Source organism: Patella vulgata, chromosome 1 (assembly GCF_932274485.2).
Source record: "Patella vulgata chromosome 1, xgPatVulg1.2, whole genome shotgun sequence".
In the NCBI taxonomy this organism is placed as follows: domain Eukaryota; kingdom Metazoa; phylum Mollusca; class Gastropoda; family Patellidae; genus Patella; species Patella vulgata.
The window spans coordinates 82,554,293-82,572,304 of NC_065879.2; the positions used below are offsets into that span (position 1 = coordinate 82,554,293).

The 18,012-nt window shown below is 35.5% G+C and overlaps 1 protein-coding gene across 1 annotated transcript; it reads left to right on the forward strand.

Moving 5' to 3' along the window:
• Positions 1-5,263: 5,263 nt before the first annotated feature.
• On the forward strand, positions 5,264-15,680 carry LOC126808615 (uncharacterized). Its single transcript, XM_050533474.1, has 3 exons — positions 5,264-5,281; positions 11,481-12,264; positions 13,351-15,680. The coding sequence occupies exons 1-3, from the start codon at positions 5,264-5,266 to the stop codon at positions 13,749-13,751; spliced, it is 1,203 nt and encodes a 400-aa protein (XP_050389431.1). The 3' UTR covers positions 13,752-15,680.
• The last annotated feature ends 2,332 nt before the right edge of the window (positions 15,681-18,012 follow it).

Consider the following 18,012-nt stretch of genomic DNA (forward strand, 5'->3'; position numbering starts at 1 on the left):
TTAGTATTTGCTATTTTTAGATCGAGCTATTTCAGGTATATAAGCAAACACACGATTTCACAATGTTTGCCATTTATTGACCCCGTACTCTATTGAAAATCTTTTGTCGCAAACTGTTCAAGGAAAGGGGCTGTACATAGGTTAATTAAGTCTGTTCTCCAATCCCATTCTGGCATCCTGAATAAGAACACTGTTTTATTAGGGTTTATGGTAAAATTCATACTCCCGATTAAGGTTTGATATCAGTGACCGTAGATTCTGAACAACTATAATTTGTTCTAAATGTTATATAAACACGACCAGCCATGAAAATAAGTACATGTACCGGTATTTATTGAATTTCACTTTATTTCATTATAGAACGCGAAATCTTTTTTATCTAGATATCATATAAGCTAAATATATCTAAAAATATATATCTAGACATTATTATCTAAGACCTAATGCTATTAAATAGATTTCCATATATTATCCAAACAGCTTTAAGGATATCATTGACTAAGTTTGTTAAGTTATATAACTAGATTTTATCATATAAGACCTAATGGTATTAAATATTTATCTAGATGTTATTAAATGAGGGAAATGAGGTTTAGCGTCCACTCGACACAAACTAGGTCATTTCGGGACTAAAACATGGTTCAATTTTATTTCAATAATTCGCTTGCGGGTAGGGGTTTTTATCCGTGGGATGAAATCGGAGGACCCGGAGAAAACCCACGAGGTTGGATAGGCGACTCTGCTCTTTGTCACGAACTACCGGGAATCGAGACCACACCAGTTGACTCAATGACAGACCATAGGATAGAATCTTGAGAATGCCCTTAACGAGTTACGCCCCTTCAACAGCAAAATTAATAATCTGATTAACGGCCTAGATCTAATCCTAACTCTCACCCTAACGCACACCCCACATATGATGTCATATGTGCTCGACCGTCTCTGATTTGGCATTCTCCGATATAACCTTTATAGGCTTCGTTAGCAAATTCTCAACAAGGGAGGTAATCCATAAATGCAAAACATGAAAACAAGAGCATTTCCCAAAGTATACATCTTACATTTGATTTAATTGCAGGTCAGCAGTTTTACTGTGGTTTACTGCTTCTATCTGTATACTACATGTAGTAACAGCGAGTGCATCCGACCAAACCTATATTATTGATGGTGACGTATGCCATGCCCGATGTAACGTATCCAGTGTCAGCTATCGTAGCAATGATCTCTGTGTTAAAATTATATTTGGGATGTATTTAACGAGCTCTATAACATATTTTATAATGGCTGGCACCAATATTGTCCTTTAAGTGAATTAAATATTGACATGTCTAAATAAGGTTTGGTTCACTAACCAGGAGTTCTCGGGATCCATCGGACTTTTCAGTGTCGATTCCCTTTGGCAAGGAGGGGGTTGGTGGTTCGCGTTGCATCATTAGTTCTGTTAATGAGTCAAGTAGGGTCGCCTGTCCAACTTCATGGATTTTCTCCATGTTATCCGGTTTCCCCACACTGCTAAATACCCCTACACGCAGGCGAATTAAAGAAATGAAATTGAACTATTTGTTAGCCCCGAAATGTCCTAGTTTGTGTTAATGAACGTTAAATATCTCTCTCTTTCTCTCTCTCTTTCTCTCTCTCTCTCTCTCTCCTTACTTGGTGTCTAGTCGTTCGTATGTGACGAATGACGAAAACCCGAATTACTGTGTACTCGTCACCGCGACTATTGTCATGGCTGATTTGTGAATGGAGGCCTCCGATATGGTGAGCCGTACATCATACTGAAAATCCACCGAAATCCACCAGCGTGCACCCCCTCCCCTGACAGTGGTGCAGGACAGAGGGCCTTGGACAACGTATACTCATTCGGATGAGACGTAAAAGAATCCTTGGCAGTTGGAATTCGATATAACAGTTGGCTGCATCGGTCCCTGGCACAATGTCCCTCAAAGGACACAATATATGCCAATCTTCATTAGCCCAGTCGGTCGGAAAACCCCATTTTAATTACGTTTAACTCAAATATATGTTCTAATGTAATAAACATAAGAAATGGAAATTATTGCTCGCCACCAAGACAAATATAAACGAATATAATTTATATAACATTGACACCCCATCCCCTGTCTTGCACTACAACTACAACCACTATCAGCAGCGCAACCGACAACACCACCACCGTCACCAAACTCAAAGACAATAAAGTTAAATGAATATAATTAATCCACATAGACCTGCACTACCAGTAGAAATCTCAGTTCTCAGACAATACATCTTCTAAAATCTCCAACTTTTCACTTACAACTTGGAAAACGTGCTTTTTCGTATGCTAGACCTTTTCTGTAGAAAAGATGGCCGACAGAAGTTAGACGTGTACCTGGTCATAGCAAGTTATTATAAATCATGAGTGGTATACTTTAAATTATGGTTCTAAAAACTGCATAGCTTAGATAAGTATGAAGACGAAGTGTTCTGTGAAATTAGATTAACATTATGTAGAGCCGATTTTAAAATATTTGATGTTTACAAGTGTAGATATTTTCCTCGGTTGACATATACTCAGTTGTGTGAGATTGTTGTGAGTAGATTTTGTAACAGCCAGATTCGTTCAACCTTACACTAAAACACCAAACATGCCTAAAGTGAAAGAACCGGTTGTATCCAATCTTAGAGGTCGGTCTGTATCCATAAAACGTAAACGCGGAAATCATGATTCGAGTGCCAGTTCCCATAGCATTTCTGAGTTTTTAGATGATGTTCTTTCGAATGAATCATCCTTAAAGTCATTCGTTGGAGAATTATTCAAACGAGATTTGATCATGGACCACATTATAAAAATAATTCATCCAACATTAACAGACCCTCTACGCAATCGTATAGATGATTTAGAGAACCGAGTCGATGACTTAGAACAGTATTCTAGGCGAACATGCCTAAAATTTAGTGGCATCCCCGAAACACCTGAAGAAAACACTGATAATATAGTTTTAAATATTATTAACAATGACATACTTCCTGAAAAACAGGCTAAACTCACACTAAGTCAAATTGGCCGAACTCACCGGGTTGGAGCCAAACGCAGAGAAAAGGGCCGTGATATAATAGTACGTTTCAATAGTTATAGAGACAGGGCAAAGATATATGGTTCTAAACGCAACTTAAAACAGAGAAACCTCACCCAGATTCACAAGATCTTTATCAATGAAGCCCTCACTCGTAAACGCGCTGCACTCTACAAAAGATGTCGTGATATGTTTAAATCAAAGCTAATTAAAAACTGTTGGACGTATGATGGTCGAGTTTACATACGACCTCTAGCAGACGACCGAAATATTGTCATAACCTGTGAGCAGGACTTCGATAACTTTCATACATCAACAAACAGAGTAAATTCACAAGCTAATAAGTCTTTGTTTAACTACGACGAAGCTACTTTATCACATTCTGCAATCAACACATCTTCCGACTGTATAGACGATGATAACAGAGTTGGGCCATTAAAACAACAATCCTTACGAGATTTTGGCGGGTTTGCCTCGACCCCACAGCCTGATAAAAAGAAATAATGATGCCTGACAGTATCTTTATATTTTTGAACCAATTTCATTCATCAATATCATTCCCAAACTACTGTACCTTATTGTGTACTGATTTTTCCTGTTTTTCTTAATGTCTACAAATGCATAAATATATATACGTATTTAATTATATTTAAACATCCATTGCAAGAGCTGAATCTGCGTATTGCAGGTCTTTTTTAGGCCTGAAATTATTAATTAAGACATTAATTAAAACTTATTCAGACCATAATCAACTCTCGATGTCATCGCTAGCCTGCGATATTTACTGGAGTAGGATCCGATTTGCTGCTCAGCTTTCATTCATGATTTAATCATGAAATGGATAATCGAATTCCATTTACATTATCTAGTTTTTAACTATTATAGTGAGATATGCCAGCTCTTTATCTAATCGCCCATAATGTATCTTTAAGTTGATGACCAACTGGATAGTACCTCAAATCGTTTCATGCATTCACCATTGCCCCAATTATCCTTCATGTAATAATAAGTTTGCTTAGATTTTTAAAACAATGACAAAATCTTTCTGTAAAGTAAAGTCATGTACATGTATTTTACTTGTTGGTTCCCTATTGTCTAACTATTACAGAGTAATATTAGCTTAGACCACTGTTTAGTTTATAATACATAGTTACATGTAGTTATACATTTATATTATTATATAACTAATTATGATAATAAAAAAAATCGAATGTATAAAACTATGCCCACATTATTTATGGGCGTATCTTTTAAAAGTTCTCAATTATCTACTTAAAAGTTCCATTCAAATATTAACTAATTGGGTTATCATCTCAGTTTAAACTTTTGATTTCGTTTTTTATTCCATTTAAATTACTGAAATATAAACAGCTAATTATCTAAATAATTGTCAATTATGGGAACTCAGTCTTGCATCAAAATTGCATATCGGATTGTTAAACTGACCACCCTCTAAGTATTATCACTTTAACCTTCATCTTCATTTTTTGTCAAAATTGCCTGCTTTAGATATCATCGTACGATATTGTTATATTAACTTAACTATGACCGAAACATTCAATGTTTATGTATTATACTATTGCTTTAACTGTAAATAATTCACTGTTTTTGTCTGTATGTATGTTTTATTTGTTTACTAGTTATTTACATCATGTTCTCATGTCTCTATATCCACCAAAACTAACCACTAAATATTTAAGATCTAACTGTTTGATGATTTCTCAGTCCCCTCGTGCAATACTGGCGCAAGTGCAACACTCATTATATTTTCATTGCTACTGTAATAGTTGACATTTACTACACAGTAAAGCACGAGGCATCTGAGAAATGGCAATGTCGAATAATATCTCCAATAGTTTTATGTGAACTTGATAATTTTTGTCTGCTAAGTACTGTTTTAGCCTTATTAGTTCTAAGATCAGGAGACGTTCATAAAAATCCTGGACCTTCAAATCACGATTCAAATGAAAACCTATCAGTCTATCACTTAAATGCACGTAGTATAAGACACAAACTTGAAACAATATACAACGATGTCAATGATTACCATATTTGTAGTTTCACTGAGACTCATCTGGATAACTATGTGTTAGATTCATCTCTAAAATGGGACGGTTACCATTCTCCATACCGGAAGGATCGGACGTCGCATGGTGGCGGATTATTATTATATGTTAATAAAACCATTTATTGCAAACGGCGAGATGATCTTGAGGTTACAGGTATAGAGAGTATTTGGGTGGAATGCAAATTTCCAAACACCGTATTACTTGTTGCCTTATTTTACCGCCCGCCAAACAGCACAATTGAATTCTGGTCATTGTTCGAAAGATCCATTGAACTAGCCTATCAAACCACGCTTAAGGTTGTAATTTTAGGTGATCTAAATGATGACTTGCTAGCACAACGCTGCAAGCTACGGGATATTTTATCTTTAAATAATCTCAGAAATGTTATTGATGAACCTACACGCGTTACTGGGACGTCGTCAACCTTATTAGACGTAATTTTAGTAAATGATGAAATTCAGATTAGTTCCAGTGAAACGATTAATGTCACTCCTGACATATCCGATCATAAGGGTGTTTATGCATTATTAGATTTTCTAGTTTCAAGTCCCAGGAATTTTAAACGGGAGATATTTGTATATAAGGATGGTAATTATAATAGGTTAAATACTCTTATCAAAGAACACGATTGGGAGAGTACCTTTGCAAATTCTGATATTAACTTAGTATGTTCAAAATTTTATGAAATTTTAAATAGCTATATTACATTGTGCATACCAAAGAAATCAATAACTATAAGACTAACTGACAAACCGTGGTTCAATACAGAAATACGTAGAGCGATAAGAATCAGAAACAGGTTACACAAAAAAGCTTTGAAAACACAACATGAATGCGATTTAAGAAAATACAAAGTTCAAAGAAATAAAGTAAATAATTTTAAAAAAGCGTTAAAAACAAAATACAAAGAAGAAATCACAAATTTCTTGAATTCTAACGATACAAATAGCCAGAATTACTGGAATAATTTAAGGAAAGTATTAGGCCAAAATGTATCAAATGATATTCCTCCACTTTTAGACCCCAATGGAAGAATTGCTCATTCAAATTTTGATAAAGCTGAATTACTTAACAACTATTTCGGATCAATTTCAAATAACACTCAGCAAGGAGAATTACCAAAATTCAATAAGCGAACAAATTGTCAACTTGATATTCCTTTAGTCGAAGAAAAGGAAATCGCAGATCTTATAAGTACACTGAAATTGAAAAAAGCCAATGGATTTGATAATATTAGTAACAAGTTACTAAAATATACCAAAACCTCAATATGTGTACCATTAAAATATATATTTAACAAATCACTAGAATCAGGCGTTTTTCCAACAATTTGGAAAAAAGCAAATGTCCTACCTTTCTATAAAAAAGGAGACAGCTCTCTAGTTTCAAACTACCGACCTATAAGCCTATTAAGTTCTTTGAGCAAATTATTAGAAAAGGTAGTTTTCAAACACCTGTTTAACTATTTTCATGAAAACAATCTCTTGTACAAATACCAATCAGGGTTTCGACCGAACTACTCTACTGTTCATCAACTTTTAGAAGTGTATCATGATATCTCATCTGCAATAGATAAGCAACTATATTCCTGCTATGTTTTTTGCGATATATCTAAAGCGTTTGACCGCGTATATTTACCTGGTTTGATTCACAAATTAAGTCAATATGGGGTTTCAGGCATGCTAATTACGTGGTTGTCTAGTTATGTCCAAGACCGGACTCAACGGGTATTCGTAAATGGCTCTGTGTCATCAGAAATTACTCTTCAATCAGGAGTTCCCCAGGGATCAGTTTTGGGCCCCTTTTTGTTTTTGACTTACATCAATGATGTACAAGATGTACTCCATAATGTGGCTAGATTATTTGCAGACGACACGGCACTTGGGTGTAGCAAACAGTCAGTTTCAGAGATAGAACAGTCCCTAAACTACGATCTGACGAATCTCAACATTTGGGCGAATAATTGGCTTATAAACTTTAATCCAAACAAAACAAAAGCTATTTTATTTAGCTCCAAAAAAACAGAAAATTATCCGAGTCTGATATTCGATAATCAAGCACTTGAAGTGGTTAAATGTCACAAACACTTGGGCATTACCCTTTCAAATGACGCCAAATGGACCATCCATATAGAAACTATTATCTCGTCCACCTCAAAATTATTAAATATTTTGCGTAAACTAAAATTCACCTTTAATAGACAAACTCTAAATAACGTATATTTGATATTCATAAGGCCAAAATTGGAATACGCATGTGAAGTGTGGGATGGGTGTAACGTTTCCAATACCGAAAAACTTGAAAAGGTACAGCTAGAAGCTGCCAGGATTGTGACTGGACTAACTAAAACTTGTTCTCGTGAAGCGCTTTATTTTGAAACCGGATGGAATAAATTGTCAGACAGACGTACACAAAAGCGACTAACCACATTTTTTCAAATTAAAAATCAGAGAAACCCAGCATACTTATTTGACATTCTAGAATATTATCAACAAACACCACAAAAATACAATTTAAGAAACATTAGCGAATATAGATATCCTTATTGTAGAACAGCATTACACCAAACTTCGTACTTCCCCACAACAATTCGAGATTGGGAATTATTAGAGGACCCCATAAAGCAATCAACCACTCTTAAATCCTTCAAATATCTATACAAACAAAAATTACGTTCCTTAATACATAAAGCGCCAATCTACTACTGTAAAGGTAATAGACATGAAAATATTATTCACACTAGAATACGGCATGGGTGTAGTTCGTTGCAAAATGATTTGTATGAAATAAACGTTGTGAATGATCCCACATGTTCTTGTGGCAAATTTATAGAAAATGCCGAACACTATTTCCTGCAATGTCACTTATATGATGTAATTCGTGCTGAACTATTAAATACATTGTCAAGTTATTCTGTGATAAATATAGATATCCTATTGTGCGGCAATTCAGAATTGTCAATTGAGATGAATACAAACCTTTTCCTTGAAGTTCACAAATATATCAAACTTTCAAAACGATTTAAATTTAAATAAAAGTTATTGTTAGTAGTTACATCTTAGAATAAATTATTAGCTTTAGCTTTTTTGGTGGATAACTTTTTTTTTTTTTTTTTTTTTTTTTTTTTTTTTTTCCGCACCCCCCACCCCCCATTTTTTTTATTTTTTATTATTATTTCTTTTTATCATTTTATACATGCATCAGTTCATTTATATCCCATTTATTAAACTTTATTTTTCAATGTTTTAAATATAATTTTATATTCTCTTTATCACCTCTTCACTTATTTTATATAGAGCTTTGAGATATAATTCATCTGACTTTACTTATATTACTTATAAATTATTTATTATTGTATATACTATTTCGAAATCTTGTTAGTATTAAATAATGTCTATCATTTCTATGTATGGAAAGGGCTTTTCTAAGTTTTTGAAACTTGTGCTCAATCCTTTTGATATTTGTCAATAAAATATGTTTAAACTACAATAAAGTTAAATGAATATAATTAATCCACATAGACCTGCACTACCAGTAGAAATCTCAGTTCTCAGACAATACATCTTCTAAAATCTCCAACTTTTCACTTACAACTTGGAAAACGTGCTTTTTCGTATGCTAGACCTTTTCTGTAGAATAAACAGCCAAAGCTAATTATTGTCAGTGAGTCATTTCAAACTCGAAACAGTCAAGGGAGAGAGAGAGAGAGAGAGAGAGAATAGAGAGAAAAAGATAAATGGGATTTTACGCCCACTCGATACAAACTATAATTTGCTTGCACATTAGGTCTTTAGCTTTGGTTGGAAACAAGTGGACCAGGATAAAAGCCACGAGGTTAGATGGCGACCCTATTCCTTGTCACGTACAAGCGGGGAATCAAACCACGCCACTTGACTCAATGCCAGAACTTATGATCTAAAGTACACGCGTTAACCAATGGACTACCTAACCCCCAGTGTTACCCAAAGAACAATAAAATTAAATAAATAATAGCATTTGTTACATGGTGAATCACATAAACCGAGAACAATGGCTAACTACTGGGACATTTGCCGTGCCCGAAGGCTATGCATTTATATTTTTATGACCGACATAAGTGATATGAGTTCTATATATTAAAATTCAATATTATATTCCCCATTTTGGTAAACATATCTTTGACACCATTAATGTATTTTAAATCTATTTTATTTACGTGTTAAATTAAACCAACACTGGCATGAGTGACATATTGTCCTTATAAAAACAGATAGAGTAAAACTCTTTACAATATGATGTCAACTGGGCCCTGGGCTATAGAACCTTATTAAACCAGCCACTGGCTATTATATTACGTCAGATATAATTTAGACGAAGCATTGGAGTTTAAACAATGGAAAGATTAAGAATTGGTCATTGACCAATCTCTCTACACAACGAACTATTGTTTTAGATTTCAACTAAGAGGCTATATTTTATAGTTTAATTGTCAATGTGTTATGATTATCTGTTATATATTTTGTAGAACTGTATTTCAAAAACAGAGTGAGCTATGGTTTAGAACGGATCAGATCTCTCTCTTTCTTGTAAATATTTGTTGATTTATCTATGTTTAATAAATCACATAGAAGTTACTTGGACTCAGTCTTAATTTTATAAGACCAGAAATAACGTGGTCACATTTTATATATAAAAAAACTATTGGAAGACAATGGATGTATCGATTTGCTTGTTAATATGTATACGTGATTTAACTGAGTATCAATTACATTCGCTTTCGCTTTGTCGTCTCTGAATTATTAAAATTCAAATATATCTATTGATGCATAATAGATGATGGTGTAAAGGTATCTTGTATAGTAATATATATATATAGCATGATATGGTCATCATTCAATGAAAGTTAAAGATGCATTACGTGAGATTTAGATAAACAGCTGAGAAGTCTTGCTATAATATTTTATAAAAATAGATAATGAAAAGGGAATATGTTGAATATTTCATTCAAATTACTGCATTCTGAGAGGATATATCGTGGTTGACGGAACAGTGTACTCTCGATTGTCATTTTAAATTAAATAATAAATCTGTTGAAAATCAAAATAATCCGAAGTTCTAGAAAGTTGATTTGGGGCCTGGTATGTAAATAAATGTCGCATAAATTATTTATATACCATTTGAGGTCAAAGAAAAGGTCTGTAATAGGTAAATTTAGCTCTTAAATAATGCATCTTTAACCAGCCTAACATCCTTTATACTCAGTTATTATAAAATCTCAATCTGGTTAAAACACAGATCCTATTTCGTTTCGTTTTTATAGTTCAAAATTTCGTTTTACTTGTCTTTACTACACTTGGATCTGGAAGAGTTGTTATTTAACTCGTGTTCTGAATGGTGTCGGGGATAAGCCAATGAAACGGTCTGTTACGGCGAACTTTAGGCGTGTTTTTCACGGAACTGTGGGTAATCCACTAGTAACATCAATGCTGATTGGTTAATCAAATGTCTGACGTCGTAGGGTCATAAGTTGGTCTTTTCACCCCTGATGTGACCTATCGCTATAACTTGTCAGATCTTCATGTAGTGTAGGCCATCGAAAGTATAAAAAAACGAAACGAAATATAGATCTGTATTTTGATCAGATTAATAAAATCTCAATCAGGTTCACAACATTTAGCATTAAACGTCACCTAAATAAATCAGTAATTGTTCTTCCACAAATATGTGTTATAGTTTATTGCTCTGTCCAGTTACTAAATGCCTCTAAAAGATCAACATTTAGCCTGATTGAACTTTAGAGGTAAAATCTGAAATAATGTACATGGATGATAATTCGGCAGCCATTTGATTGTAACTTAAAACTTTCATTCAACGTCATGATATATATTTACACGTACCCTTTCAAATGGTTCTGCCGCACAAATTAATAATTTATATATTTTGTTTGAAATAAAAGAAAGGTATTTTTACACCTGCAAAGAAATTGTGTTCGGTATTTTTAAATTCAAGATGATGCTGGCATATGAATACAAAACATACGAAGACAAACCAAGCTTGTGTGGATATTTCATTGTTTTCATACTGCCTCAGTTTTTTAAAAAGATAATGTTCCGCAATATGATCAAGCAAAGGTGGTCATCCTACGGGATATCACCCTCGCTTTTTGACCCGAAACTTGATCCAAAGCGCTACTTCGAAAAAATCCAAGGTTTCCGATCAACATAAAAAACGAGGCATGCTTGTTCCTCGGACAAGTGCGCATTGGATCACAGAATTCGAATTTTTATGCCGTCACAATTCAAAGATGGCGGCATTGGTGTCATGCTCGTTCCCTAGTCCATGTTAAGTACTATCGTGTTCGTTTATTTTTCAGGTTGATAAATACGGTCACCGCGTTGTGGTAGGTGGAAGCGATCACAATGTAGGTATGGGAGGATATACACAGGGTGGAGGACACAGTCCGGTCTGTAGAAGTCTGGGATTAGCTGTAGATAATCTACTTGAAGCCACACTGGTTTCAGCTGATGGAAGACTCGTTACTGTTTCTGCTGATGGGACTAAAATACAGGAGGCTAATGGTACTGTAACAGAAAGTTCAGATACAGATCTGTTCTGGGCAATAAGAGGTGGGGGAGGGGGCACATGGGGAATCGTAACGACCTTCACCTTTAAACTGCATGACCCTCCACCTGGGATGGTTGTGTTTAGTGCTTCCTACCCACTGATTGTTGATCAAGAAATTCCAGGAAGTAATGTCTTGAAAAAAGTCTTTAAATACAGCATAAACATGTCTCAAGGATGGGGAGGATACATTGTATTTACTAATTACCCAACAGATTTAACTGGGAAAAATTTTGGTATAATAACAATTTACATGAATTACTATGGAACGTGGAGTTCAACTGTTCAGACCGAATGGGATGGAATGATAGCTAGTATAAGTCAGACACCGCTAGCTAACACAGTCACCAACAAGACCAGTTTTTGGGATTACGAGAAGGATGTGGCACCAGATAACAGTGACGGGAGAGTGTATGTGTTTAATACCCTGACACAGGATGATAGTGATTATGATGGTATGGTGGATACATTAATGACACAGTCCATATCTGGTCCAGCTCAAGTTCTACATGGCTGTACATCAGTTCTTATTGGAGGTAAGTCACATTACTGGTATTCGTTTCTTAACGATGCGTTATGTAGGAGCTAAATCTGCCTATTCCATTTGTTTTATTTTGGCTTCAGATGTGATATAAATTAATATTTAGACATTTATTCACACGACAAGCCTATAATTAACTCTCTAGATCATCGGAGGGCTCAGAAGCAAGGCTGAATCTCGATTACAAAGTAACGTTATTTAGGGGAGAGAGAGAGAAATGGGGTTTAACGTCCACTCGACACAAACTAGGTCATTTCGGGACTAACATATGGTTTAATTTTATTTACATAATTCGCTTGCGCGTAGGGGTCTTTAGCAGTGGAAGGAAACCGGAGGCCCCGGAGAAAACCCACGAGGTTGGACAGGCGACCCTACTCCTTGCCACGTACAACCGGGGATTTGAAACCACGCCAGTCGACTCAATGACAGACTTTATGATACAGCGCGCGCACGCTAACCATTCAGCCATCCAACCCCCCCCCCCCCCCCGTTATTTAGGATCCAACTATATCAAAACTCCAAACAGTGATAACGTCGCTCAGAATAAAGTAATTTGAATGCAATTTTTCATATATTAATTTGGCATTATCTGTTGTTGAACTATCATAGAAGGAAATGAAATGAAATGGGGTTTAACGTCCTACTGTTCTGCTCCTATGCTGGGCTAATGAAGAGGGCATACGCCATACAGTGTGCTATGAGGGAAATTTTGCCCGGGCAGCGACACTGTCGCCTACTCTTATATCGAATTCCAACTGCCAAGGGATCTTTTACGTGCATTCCAATGTGTACACGGGACCTCGGTTTTTCGTCCCATCCGAACGACTAGACAGCTGTCCTTGTCAGGCCCTCCGTCCTGCATCACTGACAAGGGGAAACCACGCCGGAAAATCTGGATGAACATTCTCGGCCAATGCAGGGATCGAACACCCGACCTCCAGGCTAGTGAGCAAGCGTCTTACCCACTTAGCCACGTCGTGATCCCCAACCCACAACTGACAGCCGTACAGTGGTATACAATATCTTAAATAACTTATTGTTGTACGCTATATCGAGCTTGTGATTGTCATTCTATTTCCAGGTGCAATGAGAAACAATCCACAAGAAGTTACATCAATAACGCCATATTTCAGAAATGGTCTACACTCCCTCACGTGCTATTTAGCCTGGCCTGATGCCAGTAAAGATGTCGAAGCAACTAAGGCAGCCATTAAATATGGTGATCAACTGAAAAAATATGGAAAGGGCATTTATTTTAACGAACCTACGCAAGATGTCAACGACTGGAAGGAACAATTCTGGGGACCAAATTATGCGCGGTTATTGACTATTAAGAAGAAATGGGATCCAAAGAATTTGTTCACTTGTCAACATTGTGTTGGTTCTGATGAACATTGTGATGTCGACTCCTCGGCCCAGTCTATTCTTATCAACTGGTTTGTGATGATGATTTTATTATTATCCATATTAAATATATGTTAACAATGCTTTCTTACCAACTGGTTTGTGATGATGTTTTCATTATTATCCATATTAAATATATTTTAACAATGCCTTCTTATCAACTGGTTTGTGACGATGATTTTATTATTATCCATATTAAATATATGTTAACAATGTGTTCATCTTACCAACTGGTTTGTGATGATGATTTCATTATTATCCATATTAAATATATTTTAACAATGCCTTCTTATCAACTGGTTTGAGATAATGATTTTATTATTATCCATAGTAATTATATTTTAACAATGTTTTCTTATCAACTGGTTTGAGATGATGATTTTATTATTATCCATATTAAATATATTTTAACAATGTTTTCTTATCAACTGGTTTGTGACGATGATTTTATTATTACCTATATTTAATATATTTTAACACACCTCGGTTAGCGCTAGCCCTAGCCCTGTCTACATCTCGTGAACTTTGATCAAATCTGTAGATGTTAAGATGTTATATGTTCTATTGTAGATTTTATAAATGTTCTATTGTAGGTGTTAGAGCGCTCTATTGTAGGTTCTATATATTGTAGATGTTATATATGTTCTATTGTAGTTGCTATATATGCTCTTTTGTAGGTGCTTTATATTGTAGATGTTATATATGTTCTATTGTAGTTGTTATATATGCTCTATTGTAGATGTTATATATGTTCTATTCAGGGGTGTCGTGCAAAAAAAAAAAATGTCGGGGGGGTGGGGCAATTTTCTGCAATTGAATTTACTGGCCGCAGGCACGAGCATGCAAGGGAGGTCCGTGGGGCCCTCCCCCGGGAAATTTTTAAAATTAGAAGCCGGTAAACGCCATTTCGATGGATTAGAGACAATAAAGTTATGATTGAAAAATGGTCGGTTTTTTAGTGATAATTTTAATTTATCACTCGAAAATTGAATTATATTTTATTCATCTGAACTTCGATTTAATTATTGAATGGAAATTTAGAACAACTTCATGCAAAACCCGATTCCTTCCTCCACCCCAACCTCTGCCAGGGTTATGGTCAAATACGTATTTTGATGTATTTGTATTTTAATAAAAAAAATACTTTCAGTCTTTATTTTTGACACCCGTATATAGATATCTTATCAAATACAACATACAATCATAAATAGGGATTTTCTAGCTACAGCAAACTCTATAAATTAGATCTTTATTTACACAACAAGCACAAAATCAACTCTGTAGACCCACGGATGGCTTGGATTTAAACAGGATTTCATTGATTGATTAAATTTTTAAATGGCATCGTGAGCGGAGATTAATCATTACGTTGACGTCATATTGCCGGAAATTTTAGATCGAGGCTAAATGATAGAGTGTACGAAGCGAGGCCGCTGTTGAGCGAGGCCTTACCAAATGACATCTAAACTAAAGTGCAATAAACTAAACACAGATAATGACAAATTATACAATTCGTGGAGACCGTGTGATGACTAAAACGGTCTGAATAATATCAATAAAAATATTTTTATTTCCCTGGGAATTTGGGGGGGGGGGGGGCCCAATGGGCACGACGCCACTGGTTCTATTGTAGATGCTATATATGCTCTATTGTAGTTGCTATATATGTTCTATTGTAGATGTTATATATGTTCTATTGTAGATGCTATATATGTTCTATTGTAGATGTTATATATGTTCTATTGTAGATGCTATATATGTTCTATTGTAGGGGCTATATATGTTCTATTGTAGATGTTATATATGTTCTATTGTAGGGGCTATATATGTTCTATTGTAGATGTTATATAATTATGTTCTATTGTAGGTGCTATATAATATGTTCTATTGTAGGTGCTATATATGTTCTATTGTAGATTTTATATATGTTCTATTGTATATGTTATGTATGTTCTATTGTAGATGTTATATATGTTATATTGTAGATATTATATATGTTCTATTGTAGATATTATATATGTTCTATTGTAGATGTTATAATTTTATTTTCTCCTTCGTCGTTATTAGCCAAGTCGGAGCATAACAGTAGGGCGGTGGATCCCATTTCATTTAAAGTCTTTTATCAGATAATTGTGACATATAAATCTCTTTTTAATTAGAATTCACGGTATGGTGAAGCCTGAATTTAACATTGACTGGAATAAAGAAAAAAAAGCTTGTGCGATTACGGTTTTGAAAAACAGAGTTATCTCCCATTACTTAACCAATTGTGATGACAATAAGTCACAGCAAAACGTAATGTCTTCTTTCTTTGGGGCGAATATTTGTTCTGGTGAAATTGGTCTGTGAGATGAAATGAAATGGAGTTTAGCATCAGGTAGTTTTCTACACCAACTGTGGTAATGAAGACGGGTTTAACGTCTAATCGACAAACCCATTCACTTCAATAATGCGAGTGTGCATAGGTGTCTGTAGCAAGGGAGGAAACCGGGGGGGGGGGCACGGAGACAACCCACAAGGTTTGATAGTCGACCCTACACCCTGTCACGTACAAGCTTATTATCGATATCACACCACTCAGTGACAGACCTCATGATCTAAAGCGCACATGTTAGACCACTCGACAACCCACTGATTGGGAAACACTGACTTTAAGTGGTATTAAACTCGGCGCGACGCGGACTCTTTGTGTTTTTATCGTGATTGTCATATGACTTTGACCATATCCATGAGGTTGGGTGGTCGAGTGAACTTACCTCCTGAACAAGCGAATAGTTCAAATAAAATAGTGGACCCCCTCCTACCTCTCCCCTCTCTCTCTCTCTCTCTCTCTCTCTCTGCCGATGAGCTTTCTCGGCAAACGCCAGCATTCTGCCTGTTAATATCACTACATTCTGCACACAGAGAACTCTGTATTTTGAGAATAGATCTGTGTCCTACATGGCCTCCACGTTGAAAAATTGGTGTACAATTTTGTTATGCGGTTCTGATTCGTTTTACATCTTTAGCTTTACAAGCTACAAAAAATACATTTTCCCAATTGTAGACATACGACGTAGGTTTCGTATGATGTGGTTAAAATGATTAAATGCAATTTTATATGATTATCGACCTCAAAATATTTTTTCTCAGAATATGCCTATACGCGGAAGGGAGAGAGAGAGAGAGAGAGAGAGATGTTGTTAAACGTCCACTCGACACAAACTAGGTCATTTCGGGACTAACACACGGTTCAACTTTATTTCAATAATCCGCTTACGCGTAGGGGTCTTAAAGAGTGGGAGGAAACCGGAGACCCAGAGAAAACCCACGAGGCTGGACAGGCGATCCTACTCCTTGTCACGTACAAGCGGGAAATCAAAACCACGCCACTTGACTAAATGACAAACCTTCTGATTTAACGCACATGCGCTAACCATTGAGCCACCAAACCCCCTATACGCGGAAGACTTTATGGTATAACATATCCTTAGAAATAATTAAATGAAATTTTATAAATATCTACCACAAAATTTTCTCGACGATTAAAACAAAAATAAAATAGGACTATGCGCGGAAAAATTTATATTAAAAACTAGTGTATCTTTAGAAATGATTTAGTACAATTCTATAAATATCGACTAAAAAGACATGGCAGCATTTATAATATGATGAAATAATTCTATTAATATCCACCGCAAATAGTTTTATTTTCGTAAATAATTTCCACCCAATTGTCTTCAAGAAAAAATAGCTTTTTCTCCAGTCTAAAAATAGGCAAAATTTATGTTACAATATCACTTGAAACATTAAATCATACAACTGGAATACACTTATGTCATCACCGTTATACGTCACACAGTGGGCGTTCCCGTTAGTATTCTAGTTCTATGATTAAATGAAATTTCTACGAATATCGACCACAAATTGTTTTATATTCGTAACTTGTTTCCACCTAATTATCGCTATGTTTATTCGCGGACTAATCCTTCATTAGGCGTCAACTAATCACACAGCGGAGCTCCTCTAACAATTAACGGATAACATTTATCACTTTTGGTTTCAATTTTCTCATAGCTAAACGTCCACTAAATACTGACCACAAGATGTCCCTCTTTTGTCCAAATATGGCCAGGTTGGCCAGGTCACGTAAGGTCGCATAAGGTTTCTCGCATCAATGACGTTTGTCCGAGTAATGAAAGATGGCGGTCAGTGATGTAAACATGAGGTGACGTCTTAACAAGACCTTACGTCAAACAACGGTAAATGGACACAGAAATCTGACACGCTTTTGGTCAAAGGTCTTCGGCCACTGGACAGTCTCTGTTGACTAATTGGCTGTTAATTAGAGTAATTCAAT